Source organism: Alligator sinensis, unplaced genomic scaffold (genome assembly GCF_000455745.1).
Source record: "Alligator sinensis unplaced genomic scaffold, ASM45574v1 scaffold150_1, whole genome shotgun sequence".
NCBI classification, from domain to species: domain Eukaryota; kingdom Metazoa; phylum Chordata; order Crocodylia; family Alligatoridae; genus Alligator; species Alligator sinensis.
This window is the reverse complement of record NW_005841840.1, coordinates 4,694,906-4,712,347: the sequence shown is the minus strand read 5'-3', so window position 1 is coordinate 4,712,347 and position 17,442 is coordinate 4,694,906. Positions and strand designations below refer to the sequence as shown.

At 43.6% G+C, this 17,442-nt stretch overlaps 1 protein-coding gene across 1 annotated transcript in view; it reads right to left on the bottom strand.

Moving 5' to 3' along the window:
* Window positions 1-17,442, bottom strand: part of KIAA1109 (KIAA1109 ortholog) — a 252,339-nt gene that overhangs the window by 195,709 nt on the left and 39,188 nt on the right. The window contains exon 7 of the mRNA XM_025204706.1: window positions 6,133-6,319. Within this exon, the coding sequence (XP_025060491.1) occupies window positions 6,133-6,319 (187 nt within the window). The remainder of the gene's footprint in view (window positions 1-6,132; window positions 6,320-17,442) is intronic.

Below are 17,442 nucleotides of genomic sequence, written 5' to 3'. Positions count from 1 at the left end.
GACCGGACCGTCTGCGTCGCGGCTACAAGCGGCGTAAGTAAAGTTTTTGCAACCATTAAGCTTTGTCTGCCTCTCCATTCACCAGCCCGCCCAGCGAACGAGGAATTTCGAAAATCACCTCGAGTCGGCTCCGGCTGTCCGAGACACCCGAATGAGTCCAGAGTAGGTGCCTGCACCACCCCAGGCCTTAGCAGCTTGGACAGTAAAAAATGTTTCCTTATGTCCAGCCTAAAACGGTCTTGGAGGAGTTTTGACTGTTGGTCCTTGTTATCCCTTGGGGTGCTCTGGTAAACAGACGTTCCCCCAGATCCTGATGCACACCCCTGATGTACTTATAGGCAGCCACCATGTCACCCCTGAGCCTGCACTTCTCCAGGCTGAAGAGTCCCATGGCTCTGAGCCTCTCTTCATAAGGCCTATTTTCTTGCCCTCTGATCATGAGCGTGGCTCTCCTCTGGACTCTCTCAAGCTTCTCTACATCGTTCTTGAATTGTGGAGCCCAGAACTGGATGCAGTACTCCAGCTGTGGCCTCACCAAGGCTGAGTACAGAGGGAGGATGACATCCTGAGATTTTACTTGAGAAGCATCTATGGACACAAACCAGAGTTTTGTTTACTTTACCAGCTACAACATCGCATTGGTGGCTCATGTTCATCTTGTGGTCAATCATGACCCCCAAGCCTCTTTCAGCTGTGGCGCTAGTGAGTGTAGCACCGCTAAGCCTATAAGCATGCTGCGGGTTCCCCCCAACCCTGCCCTACCCCAAGGTGGAGTACCTTGCATTTTTCGGTAGTGAACATCATCAGGTTTATATCTGCCCACTTACTAAGCTTATCCAAGTCAGGCTGGATCACTAACCCGTCCTCAGGTATGGATGCTGTGCCCCAAACTTGACCAGTGCACTTCTGACACCAATGTCCACATAGTTGATAAAGATGTTAAAGAGAACCAGTCCAAGGACAGATCCTTGGGGGACAAAACTGGTCACAGAGCACTATAATGATTAGCTACCATTGACTACTACTCTGTGGGTCCAATCTCGGAGCCAATTTCCCAGCCATCGGACTGTGGTTCTTGCCAGTGTTTCATTTGTTTTATCATTTTCATTTCTCCATACAATTTAATATCTTGACACTAATCTAACTTAGGGAGATAGAGATGAAATAAATGTTACAATTTAAAGAGAGTAACAAGGTCCATGACCTGCCAACACATCTCTACCACCACAGCAATCAACACCACACAAAACAAAACCATCAGAATCCATGGGTCATACACATGTCTGTTCCAGAAAGTGGTCCATGTGGAACCTTAGTCACAGTACTAGAATATTGCATAGGCATACAAGGAGAAAAATTAGAAAAGGCCAAGAAATGATCCACGATGATAGGCCCTGAAAAGGGACATAAAAGGCAATAACAAAGAATTTTACAAGTATGTAAAAAGTAACAGGAAGACCAAAGAAACCAGAGGTCCCTTAAGGAATACAGAAGGCAATCTAGTTACAGATGAATCGGAAAAGGCTTAAGCATTTAATACCTGCCTTTATTTCAGTCTTCAAAAATAGGGTTAAGCTGCCACAGAGAGAGCATTCTTGGCAGCAAAGATAGGGAAGGAGACAAACAATCTAGCGTAGAAGAACAACAGGTTAAGGCTTACTTAGAGAAGCACGATACTTTAAAATCAGCAGGTTTGGATGGAATCCACCTTAAGGTACTAAAGGAACTGACTGAGGTAATTGTAGAGCTATTATAGTGTTGAGAATGAGTGACTGAGGTAATTGTAATAGCTCTACAATTACCACAATCAATCACTCATTTCTCAACACTGAGAATTCATGGAGGTCAGGTGTGGTTCTGGATGACTGGAAAAGGGTAAACATCTTCCCTTTCTTGTAAGATGAGCACTTAGGAAGATGCAGGAATTACGGACCAGTCAGCCTGACCTTCAGTGAATATCATGGAGCAGGTCCTCAAGGAATCTATTACAATGCACCTGGAAGAGAAGATAGCTGGAATGGAACCAACCAGAACAAGTCATGCCTCACCACCCTGATTTCCTTCTATTAAAGGAGACAGGCTCTGAAGATGGGAGGACAGCAATGGATGTGATATACCTTGACTTTAGCTTTTGAAGGTTTCCCACAATATCTCATTAACAAACAAACCAACGAACTACAGACTAGATGAAAGTACTCCAAGGTGGATACATAACTGGTTGGATCATTGTGCTCAGCAAGTAATCAATGGTTCCATGTCTACTCAGGAGGAGGTATCAAGTGCAGCTCCCCAGGGGTCTATCCTGGGTTCAGTACTTTTCAACTTCCTCATTAATGATTTGAAAGATGGGACTGAGCGCATGTATAGTAAATTTGCAGGTGACAAGCTGGGTGGAGTTGCAGGCACTCTAGAGAGCAGGACTAGGATCCAGAATGACATGATAGGATGGAAAAATGGTCTGCAGCCAGTGAAATAAGATTCAACAAGGCCAAGTGCAAATTTCTGCATTTGGGTCAAAATAATTGCATGCATGAATACAAACAGAAATCACTGGTAAGGTTGCAGAATTGCAGAGAAGGACCTTGGGGTTACAGTAGACCATAAGTTGAATATGAGCAAACAGTGTGCTCTTGTTGCCAAAGAAGCCAACAGCATACAGGGTTGTGTCAACAGGAGTGTCATCTGCAGATCAAGGGAAGTAATTCTTTTCTACGCAGCACTGGTGAAGCTCCACCTGGACAACTGCATCCCATTTTGGGTCCCACACTTCCAAGAAGGATGTGCATAGGTTGGAGAAAGTCCAGTACAAAGCAACAAAAATGATTTGAGGCCTGGAAACTAAGACTTAGGAAGAAAGGCCGAAAAAGCTAGGGTTGCCCGAGAGAGGATTTGATAACAGTCTTCAAATATGAGGAGAGCAATTATAGAGAGGATAGAGATAGACCTATTCTCTGAGTCTGTAGGGGACAGGACTAGAAGCAATGGCCTCACACTGCAGCAGAGAAAATCAGGTTTTAGATTAGGAGAACCTTTCTATGATGGTGGTTAAAGTTATAGGAACATGCTAACTAGACAAAATGCTAAATCTCTATCCCTGGAAACTTTCAAAAAGAGCAATATTTGGCTCATGCTTTAGTCAAGGATGATCCTGCCTTGAGCAGAGGGCTGGACTACATGACCTTATGAAGTCCCTTCCAGCTCTACTTTCTGATGATCTTGTACCCAGTTCAGTTGCCATTCCTATACACCAATTATGACAATTTTGTGGATGAAACCAAAAAGAGATGCACCTAAATGACTGATGGCTGAAAAAAATAGATGAAGGGCAGAGACATTAAGACTCAGGTAGGGGAACATTTTTCACAGAAAAAATCATTCCCTGTCTGACCTCAGTTATTGTGTGCTCAAAGGAAATCAACCCAACACCTTTAATAAGATGAACATGGGAACATAAATTAATTAGCCTGCTGGACACTAAGTACCAGGGACTTAACACAGAAAATGATTTCCAGGGTCATTATAATCTACCAGATATTTGCTAACTTCTGTATTTCACAGGTGTAAGAATACAAGATCAACAACATCTGTGAAAAATAAAGTTCTCATTGTATAAGGCAGAACTATTCATTACCAAGTATTCCTGTCTATCCAACTTGCTAAAGCAAGATGCAAGACATCTTCCCACCTGTACGACTAATGAAGCAGGATTTCTATAGGCAACTTCACTGAAAAGTTTTGATTTGGAGTGTGGATTGGTAGGACCTATTTTTCATTTGCTGCAGAAAATGCACAGTGAATGAAGTAGGGGGTCACAAAAGGAGAAGACAGTAACATAATTACATCAGCTCCTTCTTCATAGCTCAACCTTTCCCTCCAGAAAAACTTGCTCCAAATATGCCATTGCTCCTGTTTCCATCACCAGATCAGGGCCTCCTTGTCCAATCAGTCCTAGGTTCACCAGTCTTAACAAGTCCTAATCCCAAACTGCCTACATTCCTCATCAGAGTCCTTCTCCACAACTCACTGCCAGTTCCATTTCAACAAGACTTAATTCCCTCTTTTCCCTTGGCCTCCATTGTGCTTCATCTCTTCCAGTGCTAAGCTACTTCTGTGATGCCTCAGTGCCAACAAAGGTGCACTGACAACACAGGAAGAGGAAGAGTCGCTGTTCTAATTTTTGCTGCCTGGAACCAACCTAATCCAAAGCAAAAAATTAGAGAGAAAAATGAAGTTGCAGCTCCTCCGACTCGAGCTACAACATGAACAATCACTCTGTGAGAATACTACTTGTGCAGTTCTGTCTAGTCTAAAAGCTGTATCTAAGGGCATATTCAGGGAAAAGAGTCTGTGAAGGCCTATCACAGGGGTGGGCAAAATGTGGCCCGCAGGCCAGATGTGGCCCACCAGGCCATTCTATCTGGCCCGTGGGACCCCTAAAAAATTTAGAAAATAAATATTTATCTGCCCCTGGCCACCTGCCATGCAGCCCTCAATGGCTTGCCAAAACTCAGTAAGCAGCTCTCTGCCCAAAATAATTGCCTGCCCCTGGTCTATCAGGTCTCAAGTAAAACATACAAGTGGTGCAGGCTCTGCAAGTAGTGGCACAGAGCTGGCCCAGCCTGCTGGCAAGCGTCTTCAAACTAGACCAGTCTGAAACTAGACCAGTCTGTCTTGGTGCCAGCACGTGGGGCTTGTGGCACTGCAGACAAGAGCCATGAGCAAGCAGGCCAGGCTGGCTCCACGCTTCCATGTGGGGCTTCCAGCACTCAAACAGGAAGCTACACATGGTGGCACAGAACCTGCCAGGCCAACGGCACGTGACTCCCCATGGTTTCTGGTCTGTACGCCATCAGGCCAGGCAGGCTCCATGCTGCCACATGGGCTCCCAACACTACAGCCAGGGGCGCGTGCCACTGGGTCAGGCTGGCTCACTGAAATGCTGGGAGTCCCACACAGAGGCATGGAGCCAGCCCGGCCTCGCCCAATAGCATGCAGCTCCCGCCTGCAGTGCCAGGAACCGCATGGGCCAGCATGGAGCCAGCCTAGTCTGGGTTCAAAGGCGCACGCCAGCTGGCGGGGGCTCTGCCTGCTGCAGGCCACGAGCACCCCAAGGGCTTGCTGCCTGCTACCCCAGCAGTGGAGGCTGTGCACCATGGGGAGAGGGACAGCCCCCACCCACAAACCCCCCTGCACTCCCCACACCCACCCATCCACATACGTGTGCCATCAGGGCAGGGAAGCTCCCTGCCACCATGTGCGACTCCTGGCACTACAGGCAGGAGCTTCCCTCCCCACTCAACAGCTGCCCAGACACCCACCATTGCACTCAGTGCCCTCAGCTCGAGTGTTGGGAGCCACACAGAGATGAAGGCACAGAGTCCACCCAGTCCAATGGCACACAACCTCTGAAAGCCCATGCCTCCCTATGGCTTTCAGCGGGGCAGCCACTGGCCGGCAATAATAGTTTTTTGGAGCGGCCCTGCAGGGCAGATAGAATGGCATGGTGGGCCACATCTGGCCTGAGCCATATTTTGCCTGCCCCTGGGCTACTCTCTAGCAAATTCCAAGTCCCTGTGGCAAGGCATGAAAGTTCCCTAGCAGTGGTTTGGCATGAAGTAGCTCATACCATTGTACACAGGACATACAGGAGGACTCTCCCCAATCCAATTATTTTTGACATGACAAAATAAACAAACAAATAGGAAAACAAAGCTTTTTCCCCTCACAAAAGAAACCCAGGAAATTAGAATGATTTTGAAGCCCTGGAACACCAGGTCCTGCCAATGCAGAACCGGTCCTGAAACTTTAGCTGCTGTTTATGTATGTTCTTCCTCGAGACACTGTTTTCTGGTTACTTCTCTATTATTCGGTGTCCCTATCATTCCTATAATTAATCCCTTTCATAATTTCATCCATTACCATATTTTGTCTTATTATTCTAAGTATATTTTACAGCAAGTCTCTAATCAACACAGGAAGAAAAATTGTATAAAATTTACTTAACCAATTACTTTCCTATTTGCACTGCCTTCCAGCAAAGACTATTAATGGTGTTGAACTGAACCTTGACTGATATATTAGGGCAGTGTTTTTGACAAGGACAAATAGTGAAATAAAGTTATAATATTTTACCTTTCAAGATTGGCATGTGTTCTTTGTCTCCCATTTACTTGTGCTTTTTCATCCTCTTTCTTTGGTGGAATTATTGTCGGATCCAGACCAAATAAATCTTGAAGCTGTCCATAAAGCTCAGAGCGGTTGTAGACATGAAATTCAAAATCATTCACCATGATGTACAGTCTAGTTTCTGACTTTGGATCTGAAGTGCAGCAGAAAATACAGATTATTCTACAATTCTATTCAGTTATGGTGACCACCTTCTCAAAAAGCAAAAGCAAGACACCAAGCCTCCACGGTCTGCTCTGCCCTCTTATACCGGGTCCCGCCATGGAAGCCCCAGTAGGAAAGCAGCATGGTGAGGAGCCCTGAGCCTGCAGTGGGTAGCCCACCCACACCCCACACACAAATCTGGGGAGGCCTCCTCCCCAGGAGTACACACAACAGCAAGGAGCCAGCACACCCCCCCACCTGTGGTTCCATCCCACTCTCAGGCTAGGCCAGTTTCCCATGTTTTTCTCCTTCAAAGGAGAAAATCCATTTTTTTCTGCAGCGAACAGAAAACCCAGATCCCTGAACATGATACTGAGATGAGAGTTGCTATGGTTTGACTGTGTCAAGGGAAATCCAGAACAAATGCTGTCCCGGAGTCATTCCATCAAGGACTGGGACATGATGTTTACGTTTTGGGACTGTCCCACCCAATAAAGGATGAGTGGTCACCCTAATTCCAGTAGTTCCTCATTATCATTAAAACATGTTCTTCAAATGTTCACTCATTTTGGAAACTGAACTCTGTATTTCAAAGACTGGCTTTTAAGAACAAATCCTAAAGAACGAAAAATAAGAGATAAATCCAAAGAACACAAGAAGTATTTTTTCATTAGATTGCCAAATATGCAAAAAAAATTATGTGTTTCTAGCAAACTACAACAGTATAGAGATTTCCAAGAGAAGGGATGAGCAATTCTTTTGGCTGGAGGGCCGTTTAATGGTTTTTGGTGAGCTGTAGAGCACTGCAATGGGAGCCCTGCTCCTTACAGGTGCACGGCCCCTGGTCACCATCTTGGGACTGGAAGCCCCTCCCCCTACCCCCAAGAAGTACTTGGGGGGGGGGAGGGGAAGAAGAGGGTTGCCATCTTGGAAATAAAAAATCCAAATCATATACTAAAAGTCAAACATCTGATATAACGTATTTTAATGTTATTTAAGAAAAATACTTGTCCTAATTTGTGTGTGCAGCTCGTGGGACTCCGCCAGGAAGCAGGAAGCTCCTTACCACTTCTGACAGAGTCCCAGGAGCTGCATATGGTGGCAGGGAGCTGAGCCAGGCCATCGGCTCCATTACACAGGGCTTCCTCCCAGTCGTGCACAAGTCCCAGGAGCTGCTGTGAGCCCTGCACAAGACAGACAGGCTGGCCTGGCTCCACTCTGTCGCCACATGCAGTTCCCAGAATTGTCTCGAGCCATGCGCCGCCAGGTGGCAGAGCCCGCCTGAGCCATGAGCGCCCCAAGGGCCTGCCCTCACTGCTGCTGCTGCCGCCGCCACCGCTACCAGCACTGGGGACTGTGTGCCACGGGGTCAGGGGATCTCCACAGCCCCCCCCACTCTCCCTCACCCCATACACCCAAGTTCCGTACTCCTGCCACCCTGCTGGGGTTGAGATAAATCCTAAAATACTTAGTATGATGACATAATATGCCAATTTTCAAGATTTGGAATTCATGTTAAAATAAGAATGCAGTGTATTAAAATAGTGATGCTTATATCACATAATAGAATCAAATCTGAATTGGCAATAAAGTGAACTAAATAGTATAGCATTAATTCAAATTGCTATTGCAAGTGATTACTTCATTAGCAAGAGATATTTAGAGCCTTACTCAAACTTTTGATTTAGATGAGGTTCAGTAGTAACCTAACGTTATCCCCATTTGGCAGCTTACAGGAAATAAATTTGCGATCTCACTTCAATTCACAGTATACACAAGATCAGTCAACACCCTGACAGCACCCACATTAGCTGCCTATGCAAAGATGCCAAGAACTGAACAAGTAGACAGACTACCTTCACACTTAATATTTTCAGTTGTATTTCTGAGGTTTGTAAACTTGCAGTTAAACTTTCTATCCTGCTACAATGAAAGGGTATTTCAGCCTCAACTTCTTTAAAATGATCATGCACTGGTTATTTTCGTATTAGAATCATATGAAATTTTTTTCAAAGGAACTAAATCCTAAAAGAAGTGGAAAGGATAACAAGTAGATATGGGGAAAACCAAGATGAATGGTCATTCAAAAATCCCACACCACTTCAGTGAACAGCACACATTTACAAAAAAAAGCAATAGTGTTAACCTTTTTTATCCCTCCTTAATGATTGGGAGGTCTACCTTAGTTTTCCATCCTAAAGTTTTTCACCACTGCTACCACAGAAGGAAGGCAAGAGAAGAAGCTACTGGCATTTTATTCTGAAGACAGATTACAGAGCTGCTTTAGACTACACACTGGTAAAAATGGCAGCGGCTGACAGCATGTTATCTACAAGATAAATCAGCACTGATACTACTGATTGAGCTATGTGGTTCTAGCAGAAGCTTTTCAGAACATAAAATGTAACCTAAACAAGGCTTTGTAGAGCAAACCCACACTTACTAAAAAGGTTTTACAAATTCAATTTGGCCAACCAATATAATAAAAAAATCTGTTCCTCCTCTGTTTAGTCATGCTAGCTTAAGATCTGGAAAGCAAGCTATCCAGAGGCCTGGATCTTTGCCATTTAAAAAAAGAAATAAAAGGACAGCTCTTCAGATTCAAAAAAGAATATGATTGGAGGAAACCACTGATGCTGAAAATTAGAGCAACACATGGAAAATTTAACTAATAAGTTTAAATGACGCCTTATCTTCAAGATTACACACACAAACATACCCTAATGGATGACAAGAAATGCAAAATCTGAATATAGATTAACTAAATTGCCTGGAACATTGCAATGTGAAGATTTAAAACTCTTTCTAGATAATATTTTATGCCTATACTGAATCTTTTATCTGAAAAAATATAACACCACTGTCACATAAAGAAGCAAGAACAGATGCATTGAACAGCAGCGTTTAAGTGACTTGGTCAAAGAGTCACATAGCATATCATTGGGAAAATGCTGAAACACACACTAACCTTTTTATCCCAACTCTTCCAGTTCAGTTCAGTTGGCTGGAGACTGATACATTCAATTCATGCACTACATTGATCAGGCATGAAAAACAGCTAATAGAAAACCTTGTTTAACAGATCTGATGCTGAGATTCTACCCAATTTAATCTGTATCTCAAATTAATTCTTAAGTATGAAAGAACAAGTTTACTTTGACATAACTTAAACTGGCATGGGGCATGCTTAATCAACTTAACTTTCAAAATTGCAGTTTACCATATTTACTTGAATCCAAGGCAAAGATTCTTCCTACCTAGTTTTAGACTGGCATACTGGCCCAGGGCATAGGGTAGCTCAGTTCCAAGTGGCAGGGGGGCAGGTATAGGGAGGGGGTGGGCGTCTGGTCCTTGTCCCCATTGCTGCTTTCCCTGTCCAGGCAGGAAGGCGGGGGGACAACAAATTTAAGGTGACCCCAAATATTAAATTATACACATGGAAAATTATAATAAATGTATTAATTAGATTTTATACATGGAGAAATTATTATTGTGGAGTGGTCTAAAATTCAAAGTAGTCTTGGTTTGGGTAAATACGGTAACTATTACTAAGACATTAAAAATTATAACTACTGCCATTAATGCTGCTAATTTGTACTAATTTGCCAAAACAAACAAACAAACAAACAAACTACATACACTTGAAACTTGCTCGACAAAAGGAGTTGTGTCTGTACAAATGAATACTCTGATCACAAACCAAAGCAAGAACTGCATACCTTTCTCAGCCACTTGCTAACTGTTGAGTGGCATATATATATGAAAATTTCATCATGTCAGTATAACTCCCAATATGCACAACTCCAAACAGATGCTTAAATTGTCAGTTTCAAAAGACTGAATTGAACTGTCTTCTACTGCTTGTAGGCAGCCATGTAGGTATGAGTTCAGGCTTAGTAGACAACTTGTGAGAAACTTGCACAGTAATTATGCATTTGTGGATAACCAGAAAAGTCCTTTCTCCACCTGCTTCATATAATAAGAGCATATTAAACAAGTAAGTGTGCATGTTCCTGTACCCAGAGACGACCTGAGCAGGGTGCAGGGCCCAGGGCAAATCAGCCTGTGCGGGGTCCTGCCCCTGGACGCAAGGAAGCCGGTGGTGGATTCAGCGGGCTGCAGCGGGGTGCCAAGCGGCCAGATGTGAAGCCGGCAGCAGCATGGAATTGCCGTGCTGCTCGACCTGGCTCTGCAGGGCCCCACAAAGCATGGGGCCTGGGGAGGTCGGCCCAATTCGGGCCCCCCGGGACAGTCCTGCCTCTACCACATTTCCATTTGCTGTAAAACCCGCTTCTTTCAGCATCTCTGTCTATATCTTCACTCATATTACACTAACCTATACACTGTAAGCTTCTTCTAGTAGGGACAATATCTTTGTGTCTTCCATCCAGTGTACTTTAGATGCTATAAAATAATTTACAGAACTACAATGAGCACTAAATTCACACCAATACACAACAGAGATTTTTGTACATATAAAACTGTAGAACAATACCCTATGAAGTAGACTTCGTTACCAAGGAACAACAAAAAAAAAGTTTGAAATTCTTTGATCTCATACAAAACATTTAGTGCCATATCATGACTAATCTTTTTGGTGGCAGCATGACCAAATTGTTTACTTACATGAAATATGCAAACAATTTTCCCCATAATGACTGGCAAGTTCCTATGACATTTGTTACTCACAAGACCAGAGTGTCTCTAAAATACCATCAGCATTCCTAACTAAAATTATGTACATAGGAAGATAAAGCAATTTAAGTATCTGTTATTTAAGCTTTGTTCCCTAAACACCATGTTCACCTACATGCTTATTTGCAAATAAAACATCTACCTTATATCCTTTACACAAGTTACCAATACTCTCCATAATCCTACAGTTAGCTTTAAAAATTTAACTAAATTTTCTCAATATCCATATGATCTTTAAATTATTGGATTGACTTTAAATGTCTTATTTGTAAACGTAAAATAAAAAAAATAAGCTCCATACATTGTTAGTGAGTTGACAGCATTAGATGAATTCATTATACATAAAATGGGAGTATACAGTAATTCACCTAAACATCTTTACATTAGCAACACATTATCCAGAAACATTTCTACATTTAAGTAGTACATTTCCTTTAGCCAGACAGTAATTTCATTAAATGAAAGAAATGTGTTAGAATTAGGGGTGTGCGAAGCGGACCTATTCAATTTGGATTTGGCCCGATTGGGGGGACAGCGATTCAATTTGCTGATTTCGATCACTGTCCAGATTCGATTCGGCCAAATCCGAATCTGAAGATTCAATTCCGATTCGGAAAAATCAGTGATTCAGCCATAGATACAGCTTTTTCTGTTTTTTCTACATACCTTGAGGTACCAGGCGCGGCTCATGAATGCTAAGATGGTAGGGCGGATGGAGCATCCCACAAAAGCATGGGGGCTACTTCCAGTCCACTTGTGGATCCGCCACCAAGTGCACGGGGGACCCCTTTGAGCCCCCGCAGCTTGGCAATCGGCTGCAGGGGGACCCCGGGTGCCCCCAGACCCAAGAGGCATCAGTCGCCAAGCCGGGGGGAGGGGAAGGGGGGATCCCCCGAGTGCTCTGCGGTGGACCCAGAAGTGGACCAGAAGTGTTCTGGTCCACTTCTGGGTCTGCCACCGAGTGCACTGGGGACCCCACTGCGCTCCCGTGGGACGCTTCACCTGCCCCACCATCTCAGCATTCACAAACCGCCTGGTATCTTGAGGTATGTAGAAAAAAAACCCAAAAACAAACAAAAAAACCCAAAAACATATAAAGCTGCGTCTATGTCTGAATCGTCAAATCTCTCTGAATTGAATCGGAGGCTTCCGATTTGATTCAGAGAGATCAATGGGTCTCCTGATTCGATTTGGATTCAGAGATTTGGCCACCAAAACAGGCCAAATCTCCTCAAAATCGAATCAGCGACCGAAGCTTCACGCAGTCCTAATTATAATGCCACTATTTAAAAAGTTGTATTAAAAAAAATAAAATAAAAAATAAAGAAATTAAAAAATAAAATTAAAAAAGTCTGTAAAATATTTCATGTAAAAAAATATTTCATTTCCATCCATTAACATTTTCCTCCCCCCAACATATTTTTAGCCAAGGCAAGGAAATACTTAAAGAAGTAATACCTATTCAAATATTTTATTACTGAATAGGAAAAAGCAACACATCATATCCTATTTTCTTGCTGCAGCTAAAATTAATATAACAATTTAACTAATCCAGCCAAAATGTTGGCAATACTTGTCATCCTCAAGGTTTAAAATCACTAAGCATAGTTTCTTTGATAAAACATATTTACTAGGGCTGCACCAATAAAGATTCTCTTGTTAATACCAATAGTGATTATTCACCAGGCATATTGGCCAATACCGATCAGATAACTGATTTACAGGAATGCAGCCAAGCAGCATCAAGAGCAGTACCCTGAAGGTAACTCTGTGGATGGGAAGGGGCTTGGCGGGGAGGAGCTCAAGGCCGCCCGTGACCAGGATGGAACCACGGGTGCCTCATCCAGGAGACCAGCATCCCAGCACTTGAACCAAAAGCTCATTGAATGAACTTTAGTTCAAACACCTTTGCCAGCATTTTTAAGTGCTAGGATGCTTTTAACCAGAGTGGAGCCCAGCAGGGGGAGGACAGAGGCAGAATGCCCACTGTGGGCTCAGGGCTCTTTGCCCTGCTGCCTTTGTCCCAAGAGCCACATACTGGCCACACCGCACCCCCTGCCCATCCAGCAGCTGGAAGCACAGCTTGCCACCACCACTGCCACCAGATGGGCAGGGGGCACACAGCCAGCGTGCAGCACCCAGGGCAAAGGCAGCAGGCTGAAGAGACCCCAAGTGCACAGCCCACCTGTGCCCTCGCCCCACTCAGCTCCGCTCCAGTTAAAACCATCCCAACGCTTAAAAATGGTGGGGCAGTGCCGGAACTAAAGCTCATTTAATTAAATTTGGTTCAATCAAATTTGGTTCAATCTTTGCAGGCACTGCCATTTTTAAGTACCGGGTCACTGATCCCCTGGACGAAACGCCTGCAGCTCTGTCCTGCTCCCTCAGGGTCCCATTCACTGCCCTGCCCCAGCCCCAGCCCCTAACCCTGCCCCACTCCCTCCCTCCCTCACTGTGGGGGCCTCGATCTGACCCCCACCTCACATCCCCTCCCCTCCACAAACTTACCTGCAGAGCACTGCTCTCCACACTGCCCAGCTGCACTCCTGGCCATGTGCATGCTGCAGCTGCACACATGCACAGTGTCTAGGGGCCCCAGCCAGAAGCCATATTATATTTAATCGGTACATTATCAACTACACCAGCCAAAAAAAGCTGACAGCTGTTAATGTTAATTTTCCTTTTATTGCTGCCAATCTGATGTGGCATCGATACATTGGTGCGTCTCTAATAGTTATTAAAATATTCCTATCATGCCTATCCAGGTGATGTAATAGGCCCTCAAGGGTTGGCAGGTGATCAATAACTCCAATAAATACATATATTAATACTGTTTAATCCCAAACAGCTGTGATTTTCTGTAACTGAGAAAGTCAAGTAACCCAAAAGGGGTTTATTTATTTTCTTTTTAATTTATTCTGGAGTCAAGATGCAATGAAGGGCTTTAGATCTGAGAGGTGAACTGTGACTAGACCTCCTTCACATACCATCATCTTTAAAAGGATTAAGAGTTTTTGTTCAATGTCTCCATCAACGACCTGGAAGATGGCACAGAGTGCACCCTCAACAAGTCTGCAGATGACACGAAGCTGGGGGGAGTCATAGATACACTGGAAGGTAGTGCTAAGATTCAGAGCGACTTAAACGAATTGGAGGATTGGGCCAAAAGGAATCTCATGAGGTTCAACAAGGACAAGTGCAAAGTCCTGCACTTAGGACAGAGCAATCCCATGCACTGGTACAGGCTGGGGGCTGAATGGCCGGGCAGCAGCTCTGCAGAAAAGGACCTGGGGGTTACAGTGGACAATAAGCTGAATATGAGCCTGAAGTGTACCCTTGTTGCATTGGTAGGAGTGTTGCCAGCAAGTCAAGGGCAGTGATTATTCCCCTCTATTCAGCACTGGTGAGGCCATGTCTGGAATGCTGTGTTCAGTTTTGGCCCCCCCAGTACAGAAAGGATGTGGACAAATTGGAGAGAGTCCAGCACAGGGCAACAAAAGTGGTGAGGGGGATGAGGGACATGACTTCTGAGGAGAAACTGAGGGAACTGGGCTTATTTAGTCTAGAGAAAAGAAGACAGGGGATTTAGTAGCAACCTTCAACTTCTTGAAGGGGCATTCAAAAGAAAATGAAGCTAGACTGTTCTCAGTGGTGGCAGATGACAGAACAAGGAGCAACCATCCCAAGTTGCAGCAATGAAAGTTTAGGTTAGATATTAGGAAGAATTGTCTCACTAGAAGGGTAGTAAAACACTGAAATAGGTTACCCAGAGAGGTGATGGAATCTCTATCCTTGGAAGTTTTTAAGACCCAGCTAGACAAAGCTTTGGCTGGGACAATATAGTTGGGGATGATCCTGCTTTGAGCAGGGGGCTGGACTAGATGACCTCCTGAGTTCCCTTCCAACCCTAATTTTCTATGATTCTAAGAGCTCCATCTGTCTCTGGTAATATGGAGCAATTTGAATTATGAAGCACATTTTACTCCTAACCACAGTCAGGAGGTATGGGGAAGTGATTTTTTTACAAGTGCTCCCCCAAACGAAAGGCAAAAGTGCCCCTCATTTTCCCAATGCCGGAGTATAGTTTCTTGATTGGAAAAGTGGTAATTACATTTAGAGACATAAGCAAATGATGTGGTAGGTTTTCCAGAAGAGATGCATTCCTCCATCTTCTGTTACAGAATCCACTTCAGTTTCTCAAGGGTATCGATCAAGTCCAACCCATACACCAACCCATCTATCCCATCTATACTGGACTAGATCAAAGGACTGGGGTGAATAAAAATATAAGAACTACTCCCATCAAAATGAACTCAGAGTAATTATCATAGCACCAAAGGCAGCAATAAAATGCACTTGGCTTCTTCTCAAATTCCTTTCACATTGATTTGACCTGCCTAGTATACCACATACTGACACGATGACAAATGGATTGTACTTGGTAGGTCAAACAAAAAAAAGAGTTTAAAAAACACAAACTTGAATAGGAGTCTACTATAAACATCATACAATGATAAATTTCTACAGCTGTACCCTTCAAAATTAAAGCAAGCAATGGAGATTAACACTTTCTGTGCTCCACCACAAAAGCAACAAGGCATAAAAACTGCAAAGTATCCTGAACATTTAAGCTAGGGACAGAAACTACACAAACTGGTATAAGTGATCAGAAACAAGTACAAATCTGTAATACAACAGAAGTTCAATGTACATACACGGCTTTCAAAATGGCTGAAACTAGTTTAAGATAAACCTGGATGGATGTAGTATCACACTTCACTGGGTTAGATTAAATCGGTTTATTAAACTTCTGTGCCAGATCCCCTGCAGATTCAAGTTAACTCACAGTCCTCCAGCATCCCAGGAAGCTTTGCACCTACCCCATAAACCCCCCCCTTGCAGGGTGGGCAGGCTAGCCTTCACCTAAACTATCTGCTCCAGCTAAGCAAGGAGGTGTGCCCTAGCAATCCCTGGCTTCAGGCCTGGACCACTACAGACATGTGCATAAAATTTCCAGAATCAAAAGTGGATGTCTGTTTATTCACGTGCTTATCAGTTCAATCTATGCAGCTTAAACTAACCTGCGAAGATTGAATTGATTCAGCCTCAGATTTCTTAACTGTCTGTACTTAGCCTTGATAAACTTCATCAAGGTTTGGAAGCCTTTTGCCAGTGCAAGCCAGACCTTCTGAGCTGCGTGCTGCTGTTCTCCTAGTAGTTGGTCAGCAAGGGCAGTAAGCCAGACAGGCTTATACCTGGAATGACTTGCAGTTAACTTGAATGACGAGCAGTTATCACACAGATACACAATGGACTTGTACACCTATAAGGATCCAGGGACAAAAAAAGATTCTCTCCAAGGAGAACTATGATGCCTGTTTACAGCCAAAAGGAAGAGTGCCACTACTTCTCTTCTCTAAATATTTAGTAACCTCAAGTGCAGGGGGGTTGGTTGGTTTGTTTTATTAGCTTGTTTGCTTTCAAATTCCTGCAGTGATATTCTTCACTGAATCTCTTAAAGTAACTGGGATTACCATGCTCCTGTACTACCAAGGCTTTAGGCATATAACTGATATTAAAACAGAATCTCCCATATTATTTCAGGATTTTACATCACTATCAGGGTGTCCTGCATTTCAGCTGCAAAGCTGAAGAGTCAATTCAGAGACTGACTTTTACTGGTTATATTTAAAATCTTTAAAATCAGAGAGACTATTTTCTCCAGGGAATATACTTTATATATTCTTTTTTTTTTAACATGGAATAAAAATGTGAATTGCCAGAGCCATTTATTTTTAGAGGGCACAGACCCAATATGGGAATTTTATTTTAGGAGCACTTGACTGCTATTTAGCTTTCATTTTACTATAGATCTGAAAGAAAGCTATGGAGGAGTAATCTCTGTCTCCATCAGGTTTTTCAGTCACTCTGGACAAAAGCCTATCACCAGAGTAATTCCACAAGAACAAAAGCCTACAAAAGGTTTCAATCCTTGTACTACTGGCCTTTTGTAATTTACTGAGGAAGAGACATTTCAGTTACACCAATGCCTGTTAAGCGTATTCCATCCAATAGTACTAACTGGCTACAAACTGTTCAAGAATGTTTTTAAGGCAAAAAAGGAAGTAACTGCTAATTTAACCCCAAATATAGAGACAGGATAGTTGTTTTTTCCCTAAAAAGAAAAACAGCTTTTTTTATTTTTTAATATTTTAAAATATTTCCTTTAGAAAATGTTATTACAGCCAGAAACGTATTTAAAAGAAATAAAATAGAGCTACCATTCATGACTGCTTCTTGCACTGTTTGGTGCAGTGAGGTAGGGGGGTGCCCACCTGCACAGTGAAGCAGAGTCAGGGAGAAGGAATACTCGCCCTGCATGCATGAGGCATGTAGACTGGGGGGGGGGGGGGGGGG